The sequence below is a fragment of the Esox lucius genome, chromosome 3 (assembly GCF_011004845.1).
Source record: "Esox lucius isolate fEsoLuc1 chromosome 3, fEsoLuc1.pri, whole genome shotgun sequence".
In the NCBI taxonomy this organism is placed as follows: domain Eukaryota; kingdom Metazoa; phylum Chordata; class Actinopteri; order Esociformes; family Esocidae; genus Esox; species Esox lucius.
Window position 1 is genome coordinate 19,264,486 of NC_047571.1, and position 18,565 is coordinate 19,283,050.

At 41.8% G+C, this 18,565-nt stretch overlaps 2 protein-coding genes across 4 annotated transcripts; both read right to left on the bottom strand.

Moving 5' to 3' along the window:
* Positions 1-246: 246 nt before the first annotated feature.
* On the bottom strand, positions 247-5,345 carry zgc:161969 (uncharacterized protein LOC569044 homolog). The gene is made up of 2 exons (XM_034288869.1): positions 5,068-5,345; positions 247-3,961 (listed from the first exon to the last, which is right to left on the bottom strand). The coding sequence occupies exons 1-2, from the start codon at positions 5,239-5,241 to the stop codon at positions 2,282-2,284; spliced, it is 1,854 nt and encodes a 617-aa protein (XP_034144760.1). The 5' UTR covers positions 5,242-5,345; the 3' UTR covers positions 247-2,281.
* Positions 5,346-7,745: 2,400 nt separating this feature from the next.
* On the bottom strand, positions 7,746-18,392 carry trim110 (tripartite motif containing 110). 3 transcript variants are annotated; one of them, XM_013140008.3, is made up of 9 exons: positions 18,299-18,392; positions 17,143-17,648; positions 15,160-15,255; positions 14,791-15,024; positions 14,184-14,206; positions 13,925-14,070; positions 13,546-13,817; positions 10,554-11,846; positions 9,304-9,899 (listed from the first exon to the last, which is right to left on the bottom strand). In XM_013140008.3, exons 2-8 carry the CDS (start codon positions 17,638-17,640, stop codon positions 11,577-11,579), a joined length of 1,539 nt encoding a protein of 512 aa, XP_012995462.1. In that variant the 5' UTR covers positions 17,641-17,648; positions 18,299-18,392; the 3' UTR covers positions 9,304-9,899; positions 10,554-11,576. The 3 variants fall into 3 exon arrangements, with proteins under 3 accessions (XP_010887675.1, XP_034145012.1, XP_012995462.1); XM_010889373.4 differs by lacking the exons at positions 13,546-13,817; positions 13,925-14,070; positions 14,184-14,206; ... (2 more) ...; positions 17,143-17,648; positions 18,299-18,392 and adding exons at positions 7,746-8,481; positions 8,764-8,883 and having other exon boundaries at positions 9,018-9,899; positions 10,554-11,547; XM_034289121.1 differs by lacking the exons at positions 10,554-11,846; positions 13,546-13,817; positions 13,925-14,070; ... (3 more) ...; positions 17,143-17,648; positions 18,299-18,392 and adding exons at positions 7,746-8,481; positions 8,764-8,883 and having other exon boundaries at positions 9,018-10,541.
* Between the last annotated feature and the right edge of the window lie 173 nt (positions 18,393-18,565).

Sequence of the window (18,565 nt, forward strand, 5' to 3'; positions counted from 1 at the left end):
CAAATTTCACTTTGTTTTTGTGGGTTTCGCTGTTAAGGTAGGCAGACATCAAACCAAATCTAGACACACACCAAATTAAACTCAACAATGGTGCCTAGAGGTGATATTGTGGAGGAACTGATTGTAAACCGGTTTCTTTGTTCGGAAATCTGCAACATGATGTATCCAGAAAATGTCTAATGAACATGAATGAAAATATACTTTCTTTAAAATAAGATGTTAATTAAAACAAACAAACAAGTTGAATAATTTTTACATTTGGATTTTTATTAGACCCATTTTTATGTAATCATTTGTAAAAGGTAATTAGGTAAGTAGCCTTCTTTCATTTATTTGTAGGGAAATTAGTAAAGGAAAGTAGATTAATACCAATTAATAACTACTACAGAACACTCAGGGACACAAATTAGTCCTAGCCATTGACTAATCTTTGTCAGCAAATACCAGACGTATTTTTTCACAGGTAGGCAACTAGTAAAGTCCACATTCCCTTTTAAGCACTAGACTACTTCTTCTATGGTGTTTAATTGGCGGTTGGCACGCAATATCACTAGTAGACTATGCTCACATTTAACAATTAGTAGACTACTGTTTTACTACGTTCATGTTCAACTACTTCCTAACTCAATGTTCTAAGTACAGTACAAAATGAAAGTCTACATATCCTTACATATAAATTTGCTATAAATGTACATCTTTTTTCAAAGAAAACCACAATTCAGAGTTGATACTTTGCAAAAGCATATGTGGCAGCCATTACAGCTGAGAATCCATTCAAACATTGTGAAAAAAAATATTTTTATCAAATTTGCTTAAGCTCTGGAAATATGATTGGAAACATTGTCATGTCACAGATTTAAGCAAATTCAATCCTGGACTGAGACCGGACCACTCAGGAACACTTAACATCTTTTAGAAAGCCATCACAGCAACTCCCCGGCAGGTTTGGTGGGAAAGTCAAAGATCGAGACATGTACCCCAACGCACATTTCACTAAACAGTTCTTCTTATCACACGGCTCTCTCGACCAGGAAGTATTTGCCGATACTTGCGTGCATTCTCAACAACCACAACTGAGCTTGCAGATGCCCAAACCAAAAAAGAAGTTGCTAGAGCAAGACAACAAGACAAGGCAACCATGTATAACACCCTACCAATCAACACTGGACGGCATTGGGACAATTTGCACTGCAATCTGCCAGTATTGTCACGATAACGGTATGAGGGCCAACGTGGAAATGCAGCCATAACATTGAGGTTATGGCTACATGGTTAACGCTCCTACTATTATAAGTGCCATGTTTTCTTTATTGAGCAGAGTCTGGACACCGGGTTTAACATCCCATAAGAAAGAGGGCACCCTAAAAAGTACAATGACCACTTTACTGGCTTTGGCCATTGAGCTCTGCAATTCAGAACAGAGGCAAGAAATGTTATCTCTTTATACAAACTGGGTTGTAATCACCTGTTAAACTACATTGTGATGATGACATCTTTATAGTTAGGCTTCTTCCGATGTTATTAAAAGTAACACTGACTAATTGTCTGCCCCCTGTTTTCTGTGGTTTGCAATGATCATGCAAGTACACAAACCGCATAAAAGCACATTATTTAAATCTGCCAGACGTCCACATCTTGGCAGGAATAACACTCGACCGTAGCAGTTGGCAACCACAGTTTGACATTCATTTTGAATGGCCCAATTAACCTCAAACAATTTTGCAATTGTAATGCAAAAAAAAGAACATTACATTTCTACTTGCGTCTTGCATGTGTTTGATATGTTGCTTAAATAGAATGCCTTTGTCGTGCTTGTTTGTTACAACTTGCTGTGACAAGATACAACAGACATGCTGTACAACATTTTTAAGTGTGTATAGTATGGGAAGGAAGGAGCGGTGGACTACACCTGGTTTCTCCTGCTTATATCTTATACGTTTAAAAAGACAGAATGTTCCAGCTTACATCCTAAATATTTGTGTAATATGCAGCAGACACGTAGGCTATATCAATCAAATCGTAAGTAAAGTGAAAATATGAGGTGACAAGCGAAGTAAGGGGAACTTGATCTTCACATGCACAGTGGCTCCTGGAACTATAGTGCCTGGAACACAGAGTACATTTCAGAGAAAAGCCAGCCAATTAGAAGGATGCAAAGGGTTGTGAAGACTTCCACTAGTCACTTCATATGTATGCAATCTAAAATAAACATATTCAACATGAGCTGGACCCCAACCAAAAAAACACCTGTGATCTGAGAAAGAAATCCCATTGCATTTTCTTACTCAGGGAATAATTTGCTGTTGTATCGCAAAAGGATAACTTGTTCAAACTGGTCATCTGTCAGACCATTCCTTTGGGGAGTGAGAATGTTCCCGTTATGACTGAAGAGCCGCTCCACAGGAGCACTTGAGGGAAGAATAGTGTTGTATTTGAGGAAAAGCTTTCTCACTCTAGGAAAGTATTTTAGGCAGCCAAGATTCTTGCTAGTTCCCTCCAGGTACCGCCGGATTTCCTCTTCTGTGTCACTGTTACCAGTCCCAGGTCCGAAACTGAAGAATTCGTCTTCTGACTGCACTTCGTCACTGCCGATTGGGGCACCCTCAGACGGCTCAATTCGGTTCGCCTCAGCCACAAGCATCAAATGCATTTCATCTCTCTCAGTTTCAGGGAGCCACCATAAACGAAATTGTGGAGTAGTAGCTGTTGCTATTTTTGCATCCATACTGGCAAACAGCTGTTTGAAGCGGGAATCTATTGCTTCTAGAACAGGATTGATGACATCAAACAGATAGAGTGCAAGAGTTTTCTTCTCACATAGCTTTTTCTTCAACGTGAGTACTGTAGGTATGACCAGCCCAAGAAAACATTTTTGCTCTCCTTGGAAGAGTTCCAGTGCAAAAGAAAGAGGCTTGAAGACATCTATGTATTCTTTTAAAAATGCTATCTCATAAGATAGCATTCTTGGGATGCCCAAGCTGTCACAAGCATCCATTAGTTTTGTTTCAGGGAGAGAGACAATCTTTTCAACAGCAGCGTATTCATAAATCCAGCGACTCACACAAGGAGCGGTCAACTTCATTTTCTCTATGTCCTCCATTGCTGCTATAGCCAGTGGGGACTGGTGGACACCATTCCATATGGCATAACATTTGCCCATTGAGCTGAAATACACCCGGGCAGTTTCTCCCTGTGATAGAATGTGTGCTAGGTCTTCAGTAGCAATCAAATTTAATGCATGGGATGCACATCGTTGGTGCCGATACAAAAATAGCTGCATTGTCTCATCTTCTCTATCCAGTATAGTGCCAACATCCTGAAATTCAACAATGTCATCTTCGGCATTTTCTTCATCATCCCCCTTGGAAAAGTCCTTGAAGACCTTGACAAATTTGCTACCATTATCAGTAACTATAGCCTGAAGTTTGTTTTCAAGATTATAGGCCACGTGAATCTCGTGTATTTTGGCTGCAATTTTATCCAGTGTGTGTGCACCTCGTATTCTGGCACAGGCTAGTGCCGCAGACTTCCTCTCCAGTTCATTCTTTTCAAACCAATGACAGGTCATTCCAATGTAGCTTCTATTGTGAGCTGACCAGATGTCAGCTGTTGTGCACACAGATTGCACACTATCCAGCTTTTCCTTCAGTTCCTCCTTCATTCTGGAGTATGCCATTTCAAGTCTACTGATAAAAGTATTTTTGGTCATGGACATCTTCCCTCCACTTAAGCCATCAATTAGCTTCCTGAATGCAGGTTGTTCCAAGACAGACAGTGACTGGGCATCTTCTACCATGAAATTAAACACCAAGGCATTCACCTTTGACTGTGATGTAATTTGGTTGAGATTTTCCAGCTTGGATTTCTTGTAGCGTGGCTCCCTAGAAGAGTCTGAGGTGGTTGGTCCATTGGAACCATCTACCCCACCTTTAGACTTCAGATACATGCTGGCATGCTTTCTCTGAAATACAAATAAGCACAAACGTATTAAACAGTGGCATACATATCACAACATCCCTGTCATATATCCGAACGCATTTATGCAAAAAGTTTTATGCAACCAATCTTTTAAGTGGGCTTCATGATGATAACACTAAATGCAAAATTTAAAGCAAATAGCAGTTACAACCATAACAAAGCGTTCCATCCAGCCCTGTTTCAGTAAAATCTTGAGGGATCAGGTTGGAGAGATATTGATGTGAGGACGGAACAACCAACCATGATTCAATAAGTATGCATCTCAAGTCTTATGTTGCTTCATCTCCTCTTTTTCTTAATTAAATGGAAACCGGACAAGTTTTGGGGGAAAGAATGTCAAAATATGAGGAATGTGTAAATATAACTAGAGGTGAAACTATTTGGTAAAATGAACATACATGAAACACAAAAACAAGTTAGTAGAAGTGTATTGAAGTCAAATGAAAGGATTTAGGACGGATCAGCACATCATATAAAACAGTATGATCTGTTGATGTTAAGAAATGTCCTTTTGTGTTTACAGATTAGGACATCTGGGCCTGCTTAGAGAAAGCAATGAGAAAATATATGTATATGTAACTTTTTGGAATAAACATTGATTATCAAAACAGACAAAGATAATAGGGAGACAGTAACTGGTCTCACACTCCAATACAGTAGGTGGCGGTGTTCGCACCGTTCCTTTCGATCCGAAAATGCAATCTAAATACTATTCATTGTCCAAAACGTAGTTAAGCAAGTTTTCAATACGTTTTCGGTGGATCTGAAGAGTGATGTGTGTAGAGTGGGATTCCGGGGAGTGGAATTTCTAACTGAAGGCGACAAATTCATGCCCATAAAGAATAGCCAGACTACATATAATTTTCTAAATCCGCAGTTTGTAATAAAAACTTGATGTGACGTCGAAGCTCCAGTCAACCAATAAGTCTTTACTCAACCCCAAACGTTGGGTGGAGTTTATTTGACTATAGCTAGGCCAGTGGTGGTTCAATAACTTCACTACGGTCTTTGGGCACGTGTTTTACATACTATCTGGACTTTCTAAACCACTGTAGAACTTGTTCGTTTTTTTTAAAGCCTTCAACTCACCTCTAAATGTTTTTTCAGATTTGATGTCGAGTTCTTGGACGTAGACAGAATTCGGATTTTAGGTTTACATAGAACACACTGGACGGTCATATTTTTGTCTCTTAACTCCTTAAAAATGAAATGGTGTCGATATTGCCAGACATGGAATGATGTGGCTAGAGTACCGGTATCCATTTTAAAAAATGTGTCCTTGTGATATATCGCCTTTACTCCGAGTCTGCAAACGTTGATACTAGACAAAGCACAGCTATAGTCTGATTACGTAACGACGTAATCCGGATTACTTGTAGTGCGTTACTACCATTGGTTGTTTTCTAACCAAGTAACCCAGCCCCCTGTGTTTTTATGGGTATGTTCCAGATTGTCTTTATTCGGCTGCATCAGAACCGAGACATAGGACATAGTCCGTAGAGCGGGGTTAGGACTGGCTCTCTTGGGATGATGTCTCTGTGATTTTCTTGACATTTTATGTCTATAGAATTAGAAAATGTTTTATAGCAGTTCATTATTGGAATTTTTCTCAAACATCAGTTTCTCCTTAACTTTCTCCCATTCATGTATAGCAATGTCACTGTTCAACATGTTCTTGTTTACATACCTTTAGTCATATAATTGTAAAGTGTAATTTAACTGTTATAGATGCATACAGTGGGATCCAAAGAAAGATCTGCAGATAGAGGGTCATCACAGGATTCACAAATTAACCACACAAAAGCTTTTTTTGTAATATAGCCACTTAACAACTCAATGGGGGTTTATTAAATACATTTTTCATGGACATACTTGTACATAATGTAGTTGAAATTTATATTAATCTAAAAAAAGAATGTCCATAGTGATCTAGAAAACAGAACCCATGAGTCACAGTGGCAGAGATGGACAGTTTATGGAATGTTTGTAAGAAAGGTTCAAACATTTTATATTAATGTGCACAGTATATTAAACAATATAAAAATGTTCTGCATGTTTGCACTTCTCTGTTTTATAACAACACTTTATAGGATACAAATGAATGTACACACACAAACATATATATAAAAGGAATGTGTAATTGTTGGTTAAAGATTGTTAGCAGTACCTGTTCTCCTCTCTTTCTCCTCTCTTTCTCCTCTCTTTCTCCTCTCTTTCTTCTCTCTTTCTCCTCTCTTTCCCCCTCTCTTCCACCTCTCTTTCTCCTCTCTTTCTCCTCTCTTCCCCCTCTCTTTCTCCTCTCTTCCCCCTCTCTTTCTCCTCTCTTCCCCCTCTCTTTCTCCTCTCTTTCCCCCTCTCTTTCTCCTCTCTTTCTCCTCTCTTTCCCCTCTCTTTGTGGGACAGATGAATGATGAGTCAGCAGGTAACACATTCCAATGGGGAGAGAGAGACCATAGCACCACATCCATGCCAGGATAAGGGCATCCATCTTAAAAAAATGGTGTCAGGAAATGTGGTTGTTTCTAGAAGTAGTATAGATGACTATAGTGAGAAGGAAAATAAGGAAATGTATGACATTTTTAGTAACAGTTTCAGGAGGATGTGTCGTTGCGCTGATACTGTTCCTACCAGCTAGTTAACAAGAACATTAATTATGGCTCTCTTTGAGTCCCTAACTCTACCATTTTAGTGCTTTCCCTGACATATTCATTCAATAATTTAAAGGAGAATTATTATTATTCATTACAGTTTAAATGTTTACTTACGGTCTGCTGTGTCCAAGTGGGAGCTGGGAACCATGGATGTCTCTGTTGGGCTGATGCCCTTCTAGCTTTCTGGAGTTAAATAAAATAATTGTATTAGCTTTTTTTTAGGGCATATCTATTCTGATTTTAGTTATAGATGATTTATAACTATGTTCTTCTCTCTTCTATGTATGATATTGACATTATACTTTTTGCAACTGCGGAACATGAATCCCAGCAGATCTCTGATTGGCCAGCTCATTCTCCTCAGAATTACAAGTTGGCAGGGTAGTCCAATGGTCACTAGTTCAAATCCCGTAGCTGGCAAGGTGAAAACAGTTGTTCTATACCTGAGTTTGACAGTTAACCACAATGTCTCCCTGGTCATTGCTAAAAATATGAATGTGTTCTTATTCATAATTACCTGATAAAATAATAAAAATATAATACCCTACCTGTTAGAAAAGTTTGAGGTAGAGTTTGCAGGGTTTATAAAATGTGTTTGGCAACAAATACAATTAAATGATTCAAAACAGAATACATTAACAGAATATTAACTTTTAAACCTTTTTCACTAGGCAGTTATTTTCTAAATGTATTGTCATAACAGGTACCTACATTTGTGCTGACCTGGCTTTAGTGATAGAATTGGTAGGCCTCCCTAGTAAGTATATAATTTACGGTCTTGGGAAAAGTCATTCCCCGTCAACATCCATCTTCTCTAACTCTATGTCTAGCCCTACTCTTGTCATTGGCTATGGAAGTGTGACTGACAGCAAACCATGCTTGATCCACAGGAGTCTGGTGAAGACATGCTTGTGCGCTCGCCAAATCCTCCATCTGTTAATATATGACTGGTAGCTCTATGAGAAGTATCCGTTATTCTCTGTCCTTATGCTCTCCCCCATTGCCAATCTCCTGCTACAATGCCAACTCTGGTGGTGAGAGCTATATTTACCAACATGATACTTGTTCAATGAAAAGCTGGAGTGTTAGTATGAATATAAAAAAGAGACAATGGGCTTTAATATATACTGTGTACAGTTTTAATTCAAATCTGTTTATAGAAATAAGATCTTCCTAAGAGATGTGCACACTGCAAAACATATACAAGCAAATAGGGTATTAATAAGTTACAGGACAAATAGGTTAAGAGTAAGCCAGCAAGATGGTCCAGTAAAGCAGTTTCAAATCCGTAATTCAATCAAATCTTGTGTTCAGGTCTTGCTATGGGGATACAATATTATTATGTTTAAAAGTGACAATGAAAAAGGTACAAATTGATTGTACGTTGCCATTTTGTGCCATGGTGCACAAATATTCAACAATGGTGTCCAAAAAAAAATAGCCTGACAATCCTCAGTCAGACACAAACTGGACAGAGTATGATACGGTTCACATAGCATTCCATGTGCCTTATGTCTTTGCGTTCCCCCATCCATAGCTAATATTCTTTCTAGATATAAAGACGTGTCTCTGAAACAGTCTTTTCCCTATCATCCTGCATTCCTTGTCTTTTCCCCATGTCTTACCCTCTAACACTCTTCTGCAGGCAGTCTCCCTATAGGGGGAACACCAAGAACCCAGAGAAGGTAGAGAACTTCCATCCACCCATCAGGTTTCCCCTCTCCAGTTTGAGGTAGGCCTTGTCTCCCCTCTCCATGATCACCAGGCCTGCGTTGGTAGCTGCCTCCCGTGTCACATCCATGTCCCCGGCGAAGGCTGAGATCATTGGCCATCCGTTCAACATCAGGCTAACCTGGAAACAACCAGATGGGTAGTCTCAATGCCAAACACAGACAGGTTGGACATGGACAACGAAAGAAACAATAACATGGTAGTGTACTGGGAAAGATGGGCTGATCTGAAAATTTGATACAGGTGGTATGTTTTTCCACACAAAACCGTGATATATAATTGACAATTTACGGTACAAGTTAAGCTGATCAAGCCCTTCAGCAGACATACGTGGGACACACAGTAAGAATACAGATGTTACGCTACATGCTTTTTCAGTTGCATACAAGTATGCCTGTCTCACCTGGATAGTTTGCCTATTGTAAGCTTTCACTACATGGAAGTTAAAGCTGTACACTCCTCTTCTGGGGGCAAGGAAAACACTGCTTTCCTCATCAAAGTGATTGCCCACATTCACCAGGATCTGGTGTAAGAAGAGAAAGTAGGATTAGCGCAGAGGGTAAGAGAGACGGATACTCAAAGACGATCAAAGAGCATTTATGGCATTGGTTTACTTCACCTGCTGATGTCCTAGCATACTGTTTCTCTGCAGCTCACCTGGTCAAAGTAGATGATCATGGTACGGTTGCTCATGTCTGTCGGCTCATGGTTGGTCTGGCGCGTGGCAGAGAAAGCCACCCGGCCGGTGCCCGAGCGAACAGACATGCCCAGGGCGTTACCCGCTGGCTCAGAGTTAGGAGTAGAGTCACAGATCACCAAGCACTTCCCCTCCAGGACTATAGGCTCTGTGTCATTCTGGGCCTGGGCCCTTATAGGCCCCAAGAGCAGCAGCAGCCCCAGAAACACTGTTGGCTCTAAGGTGGATGGACGCACCACCCCGGGATACATGCTTTTAACTGGCAGCTTTTTTGTTGTTGTAGATCTGTTATTGGTTGTAGTGTGGAGCCTAGCTGCAGTGAAAGATTACAGACATGTATCGAAATGCCCAGAGAATATAGGTGTTAGACTTTTAAAATGCTTGATATTCTCTCATTCCTAAATGTCCTAAATGTCTCACATTTGATCTGATATTCTGTGGGCTCATAAGGGTCCTTAGTTGGTTGAAGTAGGTTCACCACCTTGGTCAGACAACACTCTGTTATCCAACCACCTGGTATAGATGCTATAGGAAGTCTCCCAGATATAAAGATAGAGCTGGATCCGGAGGTTGGATTCACAGATTACAAAACAGGAATTTTGCGTTAATCAGTGTTCAGCAGCAAGAGATGAAGTGAAAAATCACAGTCTATCTTTCTTGCCCTCTTGCTCCAACACTGTCTGTCTGTTTGTCTGTTTGTATCTGCTCCTCCCTCTAACTCACTCTGCTCTCATGGATGTATCTCTTGTGATGGTTTGGATCAGTAGCAGTAAGGGGCAGGATGGCATGGACAAGCAGATATTTTGTTGGGATCCAAACTATTTAATCTCCTTACACAAGACCTGAGAGAGAGAAGACAAGGAGGGAGGAAAATAGATAGGTAGGACACCTGTAAGGAATATTAGCTACCAGAGATGCTGAAGATGGAGAATGCAGAGTAGGATATTCTTATGTGGAAGAAGATGAGATGAGGTAATACTCTGGACCGATGTCAGGGGAGGATGTAGGATACAGGAGGGAGTGAGAAAGAAAGAGGGAGTGGGTGAACAACTCCACTGAGAGACCATCTGTCTTTCACACGCACTCTCTACCTCCTGACGTTCCACAACATGGCCCCCCCCTGTCAGCCATCATGTTCACATTTAGCTTCTCCATCCAACACTCTTGTATTATTTGAATCATTCTTCCTTATTTTACCTTTTTACCCGTCAACATGATTGTTATTGTAACTATGCCACAGAAACAAAAAAAAAGCCATCGCACATGTTAACACTTCAAACACACCCAGACCAGGTCAAGCACTGGCCCTAAAGCATGTTAGCTACTTCATCCCCCACATTCAGTCTACAGTATTTGAAATATTATTGAATACTCTTATATAATTGCATATCCAAGCAATGTATTGAATTGCAGGACTTTATTTATTCACTGAGTATTGTAATCCAAACCTTAAGTCTATAGATGCGTCTGTAAAAAAAAAAAGATGAGGACTTCACCTGTATTGGTGTGAAAGGTGTCATCTTTGCTTTCCACATCTGGTAGCCTGCAAGTCAGCTGTTGATCCTTAGAAATGAATGATCCTCTTGGTCTCTCTTGTTTCTGTTCTCTTACATCCTAAAGTGTCACAGGAACCTCCCTTTCAAACACACATCTATATGGCCATTCCAGAAGACCCACTGCATTATATTCTCTTACACTCTCTTCTCTGTCTCCCCCTCTCTCTCTATTTCTCTCTCTCTCTCTCACCATCTCCTTTTCTCTCTTTTCTCCCTCCCTCTAACACATTGATTCTCTGGCACACCTACCCACTAAATTCCTCTCTCAATATGAAAACTCTCAGTATAAACTTCAAGTATTATATTTGAGATGTTGTTATGTTCAAGGTGACAATGCATCAGTGAGAGAAAATCTATGAAATTGATTTGTCGCCGATACATCTATCTGGAGTGTGAAGTCCATATAATGTCTATCTATATAATGGCTTACATAAAACTTTTGTGTTTTTAATGTCTGAAGTTTTTTGTTAGTTTTGTCTTTTAACGTATTCTACAATATGGTTTATCCTGTCCACTCATCTTCCATCTATTTATCTCAGTACATGGGTGACACATAATACAATGGTATTGCTTGTGATATTCATAACAAATGGGGCCCCATAGTCATGTCACATCATAAGACGCTACAACTATCTACTGAATGTATTCTTTTCTGACTCTTTCACAATATAACCATGTAGTTTGATGTATTTGATAACAAAAAACTCTATCCTGGGCCTGAGTGTTTTGGTTCTTTAAAATGTACCCCAGAACTGTGACAAAGTAGGACACAGCCATTCCTTACAACCAGAGTCATAGTTCATAGAACTTCAAGTCCTGAAAATGTGTCTTAAAATTATTCATGCTCAAACAAGCACTATTGTTTGCAGTTTGATCCTCATCGTGGTAAATGTTCCAAATGTTCCAACCCACCAAAAGGTTTCCAAGGCGTGTAAACGCTATTCTCTGGTTCCTGATCATCCCTCACTCCCTCATTATGGTGATTCTGCTGTGGAACTCAGGTTTGTAGAGGCCAAAGCCCAGGCACACAGGCTGAACAAACGAGGTGGTGAAGGTATGTAGTAGAGTCAGGGTGCTGGAGGGCCCCACCTCAGAGAAAGTTACAGTCCCAGCGTCATAGTCTAGAGCCACACCCACACGGTTGCCTGACATCCGCCTGGAGATTCGGGTCTTCCTGCAGTTGTGCCAGGCTGCGAGCTTCCTGTCATGCTGCTGTGTCAAGCTCCAAGACACCTGCAAGTCAAAACATCCCCCATCATCTAGCAGTCACATCTAGTCAAAACATCCCCCATTATCTAGTAGTCACATCTAGTCAAAACATCACCCATTGTCTAGCAGTCACATCTAGTCAAAACATCACATCTTGTCTAAACATCCCCCATCATCTAGCAGTCACATCTAGTCAAAAATTCACCCATCATCTAGCAGTCACATCTAGTCAAAACATCACCCATCGTCTAGCAGTCACATCTAGTCAAAACATATATCACATCTTGTCAAAACATCACCCATCATTTAGCAGCCACATCTAGTCGAAACATCACCCATCATCTAGCAGCCACATCTAGTCAAAACATCACCCATCATCTAGCAGTCACATCTAGTCGAAACATCACCCATCATCTAGCAGCCACATCTAGTCGAAACATCACCCATCATCTAGCAGTCACTGCAAAAAAAAAACAACCAACCCTTTTCCTATATATATTTTTTAATTAAGGAATTCCATGCTTGATTAGAGATAGTTGCATAAGATAGAGGGATCTTTTCTGAAAGATCAGGGGGCCAGATTTTAACTCATACTGCAGCAGAACATATACACTCACCTAAAGGATTATTAGGAACACCATACTAATACTGTGTTTGACCCCCTTTCGCCTTCAGAACTGCCTTAATTCTACGTGGCATTGATTCAACAAGGTGCTGAAAGCATTCTTTAGAAATGTTGGCCCATATAGATAGGATAGCATCTTGCAGTTGATGGAGATTTGTGGGATGCACATCCAGGGCACGAAGCTCCCGTTCCACCACATCCCAAAGATGCTTTATTGGGTTGAGATCTGGTGACTGTGGGGGCCATTTCAGTACAGTGAACTCATTGTCATGTTCAAGAAACCAATTTGAAATGATTCCAGCTTTGTGACATGGTGCATTATCCTGCTGGAAGTAGCCATCAGAGGATGGGTACATGGTGGTCATAAAGGGATGGACATGGTCAGAAACAATGCTCAGGTAGGCTGTGGCATTTAAACGATGCCCAATTGGCACAAAGGGGCCTAAAGTGTGCCAAGAAAACATCATTACACCACCACCACCAGCCTGCACAGTGGTAACAAGGCATGATGGATCCATGTTTTCATTCTGTTTACGCCAAATTCTGACTCTACCATCTGAATGTCTCAACAGAAATCGAGACTCATCAGACCAGGCAACATTCTTCCAGTCTTCAACTGTCCAATTTTGGTGAGCTTGTGCAAATTGTAGCCTCTTTTCCCTATTTGTAGTGGAGATGAGTGGTACCCAGTGGGGTCTTCTGCCAATCACCTTTCTTTCCCATTCTGACATTCAGTTTGGAGTTCAGGAGATTGTCTTGACCAGGACCACACCCCTAAATGCATTGAAGCAACTGCCATGTGATTGGTAGATTAGATAATTGCATTAATGAAAAATTTAACAGGTGTTCCTAATAATCCTTTAGGTGAGTGTACATTAGAGCCAGCTGTGTAGACTGCTGGACGACCCCAGGCCAAAACCCTTTTATTCTTTCTATCACAACACCTGACAAGTGATCAACATTGTATTCAAAGAGACCAGGTTTAATAATTAACATGTCAACTAACAAGTAACTCTTGTCTTTTAAGCACACTTATTACTGCTGTTATTATACTACCACCAGTTGCCACAGAACAAGACCAAGAAAATGATAATGGACCTTGTTATTTCCAAAGGCAGTGCCCTCCTTGCCCTTCCGCCCAATGCTCCGGTATGATAATGCAATGTCCCAGAAGCCCTCTGCTTCCAGCTCCCAGTAATGGGTTCCTGATGAGATGGTCTGGGCGGTCAGAACTTGGGCCCAGTGATCAAAGCGGTCGGGGTGTGCCGCACATGGAAGACGGTGTTTGACCCGCTGGGCTGAATGCAGGCCATCGGAAATTCTCAGGAGAGGATGGGCAGAGTTAGTGTCCAGAGTCAATGGACTTGTCACTATGGCAAAAGAGAAACAGATATAGAGACCTAGTCTGAGACACAACACGCACAGGGAGAACCGCCTGAATTCTTCTCTCTGAAATGTAAGGCTTCTGAGTACTCACAGAGCTCTTTCTTGAGTTCGGTGAGACAATGCAGCGTCTCTGTGATGAACTCTCTGTACTTGCTCTCAATGTTCTCCACTATGTACTTCAAGTCCAAGCTGACAGGTTCAGGGGTGAACAGGGGGCAGTTCAGGTCTGCTAGCAGTCTGTTACAGAATACAGCATGTAGCATGTTAAGACCTATAAAAATCATGCACGCGCATCAATAAACCAAGACAATATAAAATATGACACTGATTCATGTCTAATCCTTATTTACCTTGAGTCATCAGACTGAAATGCCTGTAGACAAAAACAAAAAAATAATTGAGAAAATGTACCCAAGAAAGAGACTTTCATTGACAGCAAATTAATTAAATCACAAAGCCTTTAAAGCCTTAGTAAAATCCTGCACGAATGGCTCTGAATCACCCCAAGATGGACAGGGATATTAACAGATTAGATTAAACCCTCTGCAATTTAATGTGTAGCATATGCTGCTGTCTGGTCAATTAATAGGAGGTTGAAGCATTGTGGCACCGAGGTGAAGATTCAGACAGTTACGGATACGATTCCAGAAAATGTCCCATACAGTTATAATAAGCATTTTGATGGCTTTGATCAACTCGTTTTGTTTGAGGTTACTCAAAGGACGTGTCTAACATATAGAGAGGAAATGCCTAACATTGGCTAAGTTTGATGCATATTTCCACATTGCAAAATCTTGACTCTTGCGGGGTCACTAATGATCACATGGCACTCCACAGCACCACCACACTGGCTGAATTCCCAAACGACCTGCTCTTACTAGTACGGTCCCATTTAGCTCATCTGAACCCTCACTGCTCCCAGTAAACCCAGTAAAGGGTTAATAATAAACCTCTCACCCAGATGAGCAGGAAGGGGTCTGTCTCCTCCAGCAGGGAGGCCAGGAAATGGTGGATGTCCTGGGTCTGGCCCAGATCCTCCCTCACCCTAATGCTGTCGTTCTGCAGGCGCTCCATGACCCTCTGCCTCTCTTTCCGGGTGCTCTCCTTCAGGGCCTGCACCAGGCTCTCCACCTGCCCCTGCAGAGCTACGCCCATACGCTCCACCTGGGAGTCATCTGCCAAAGACAAGTCCTGCATAGGGACAACAATCGTTACAGCAGACGCCAAGGTCTAAACGGGACGCCGCGTTAATGCAGAAGGGGGGGACAGACTGAAATAAGAACGCTACAGATCCCTGACGGAGTGTTATAAGCCTGTGTTACTCACTGTCACAGTGTGATCGGTGTTCTGGTGCTCCTGGAGGATTTGTTCGCCTTCATTCAGCTTTTCCTTGGCTCTCTGGAGAAGGCTCTGGAGGATGACCTGTGGAAACGCATATGCATTGAGATATTTTATAGCCGCACAACGTACAGCAGCCTCCGCGATTATTGGCGCCTGTAGTAAAGATGAGCATAAAAGGATACAAGAACATTTTATTGTTGTTTACCTGCTTGAATTTACACAAAGAAATGTAAATGTAACTTTTAATTCAGGTAAAATTGTTCAAAGGAAAAATGACACAGACAATGATGCCATGTATCCTAAAAGTGTTCCCAGGGCCTTTAGTAGTCCCACAACATCACATATTCACCACGATTCAAAGAAGGGAGCAGGTCTTTTCTGCCGGACCATTCCTCTTTTCATACCAAACCCACTTCTAGCTCAGTTTTTGAATCATTTGACCATAGAACCCGATATCAAAGTTCCAATGATGTTTTGCAAACTTAAAGTGCTGACGTTTATGTCTGGATCAGAGTGGAGGGTTTCTTCTCACAAGATGTCTACATTGCTTATCGGCACAGAGGTGACATCTATGTAGACTTGGAGAGCAAAACATTGAAAAACGTCTGCAATTGTCCAGCTTTCCTTCTTTAAAAATTGTTCACCTCTCAAACCATTCTCCTCACCATGATTGTGGACAAAAGACATATAGATCCTTTTCCAGGCAGGTTCATAACAGCTTCAGTTTATTTCAATCCAGACTCCTTAAGTGTCCATTCAAAATCTGCTACATCACTTTGTTTCTGAATAATTTATCAAGACACGACAAAACAAACAAGTGGATTGATTTTATGTCAGTCTCTGAAACCTTGTTCTTGGGACATATGAGAAACCTCGTTATCTGAACCATATATTGCTCCTTGCAGGCTTTGCATGCTACTATAATGAACAGGCAATCTAATGAGGTTACTGATAAACTAAAAACTACTGATTGAGACTACCTAGCTAGCTGATTTTACATTATTTACATTATTATAAATAAATATCTAGCTTAACTTGTTTTATTTAGCGTACCATCTTAGACATGCTGCCCCTAAAATGTTGCATCAGAGTTTGTCTCGAAAATCAGTCGGAGATCAGCAGCTGAGTCTCTGTTCACATTATAGGTGAACATCTGGATATTATCGTCACACTATTACACCAGTTTTAGGGAACTATTATCGTCACACTATGACACCAGCAGTAGGGAGTTATTGTCGTCACACTATGACACCAGCGGTAGGGAGTTATTGTCGTCACACTATGACACCAGCAGTAGGGAGTTATTGTCATCCCACTATGACACCAGCAGTAGGGAGTTATTGTCGTCACACTATGACACCAGCAGTAGGGAGTTATTGTCGTCACACTATGACAACAGCAGTAGGGAGTTATTGTCGTCACACTATGACACCAGCTGTAGGGAGTTATTGTCGTCACACTATGACACCAGCTGTAGGAAGTTATTGTCATCACACTATGACACCAGCGGTAGGGAGTAATTGTCATCACACTATGACACCAGCTGTAGGAAGTTATTGTCGTCACACTATGACACCAGCAGTAGGGAGTTATTGTCGTCACACTATGACACCAGCTGTAGGGAGTTATTGTCGTCACACTATGACACCAGCTGTAGGAAGTTATTGTCATCACACTATGACACCAGCGGTAGGGAGTTATTGTCATCACACTATGACACCAGCTGTAGGGAGTTATTGTCGTCACACTATGACACCAGCAGTAGGGAGTTATTGTCATCCCACTATGACACCAGCAGTAGGGAGTTATTGTCATCCCACTATGACACCAGCAGTAGGGAGTTATTGTCATCCCACTATGACACCAGCAGTAGGGAGTTATTGTCATCACACTATGACACCAGCAGTAGGGAGTTATTGTCGTCACACTATGACACCAGCTGTAGGGAACTACAGGTTGTTCACTGACCTTCAGGTCCTTCTCTACCTTCTTCAGTCCTTCAACACGATGCTGTGCATGGCCACCTTCCAAAAGGCAGTCTGAGCACACGTACACCCGCTCATCAGCACAGTAGTAGCGGAAAATCTCTTCGTGGGCCGGACATCTTCGGTGAGACAGGTCTCCTAAGGGTTCCACCAGCAGGTGTGTCCTGAAAGCGGGTCGGTCCAAGTGGGGCTGTAGGTGCAATGCGCATAGAGACACCTCACAGCGCAGGCAGGTTTTCACTGCCACGGCAGGCCCTGTCTGGCCCCCATCCCCCACAAGAGGGCAGCAGTCACACACCACCACCCCATGTTCTTCCTGGCACTGTGCACACGTGAAGTGACCCCTGACCCCAGCCTTTCCCTGTCCCCAGGAATCCCTTATGCAGGCCGGGCAGAAGCAGTGGCCGCACGGCAGTGGCAGAGCCTGGCTGAAAACGTCGCGGCACACCGAACAGGTCAACTCCTCCTCCAGGGATGCCATGGCTACTTCTTTTGCCACCAGAAACACAAAAAGAGAAAAGGCATTATTATGTAGAACTCTTGCCAAAATGAAAAATGGCAACATGTCTTATTTTCAAGCCATTATTTTCAAGTGTTAACTGTTACTAGCTGTGAGTCCTGCAATCAGGGGTTGACTGACATTGTAACCTTATAGTTCACTGAAAAGTAACTTACATAAAACTGGTACTAGGGATTGGGTATTAGGAATAGGACTCATTCAATGTGCGTGTTGTCCTCTTCACTGGCCCCCAATGCCCTTTTCATCTGTTTGCTGATCAACCATTAAGCCTGTTTAAACCTGTTTTACAAGGTATTCTGACACTGTCCCCTATTAGCAGAACAAGTGATCTTTCTACCAGCTACTTCTGTAGTTCACTGGTGTAACCTGTATCATGGAGTTCTCTACTGTGGAAGGGTTGCAACACTGACTTGACCTTGCCTACTATAGCTCATCCCAATCCGTGCCTTTTGCTAATGAGTAATCAAGACACCCCCCCCCCCCCCCCCCCCCGCCTGCCTGCCTACATGTGCCCTCTCCATCCTGTTTACAACTTTCCTATACAAATATTCTTCATTTCTTTTGTCTTTTCTTAGATTTCTCAAAAGTTTGCAAGTTAAACAAATTGTCTCCCCCTTACCTGTTTGTGTCCCAGGACTGTCAGACTGTGTCCATCACTGGTTCCTGTGCTCTCTGGTTCTTGTGTTCAGTGTGGCTGTGTGTATAAAAGCCGGCTAATCCCGTACCACTGTCTGGATAAGCAGAGGGACTGACCTCTGACACAGTCACATGTCCAGAATGAAAGGGTACATTTCAATATACTTAGGTGGCTTCTTCTTCTTACCTTCTATCCTTTGTCTGCACTAATATGAAGGAAGTCATTTTTTAAGTCATTAAGTCATTCTCT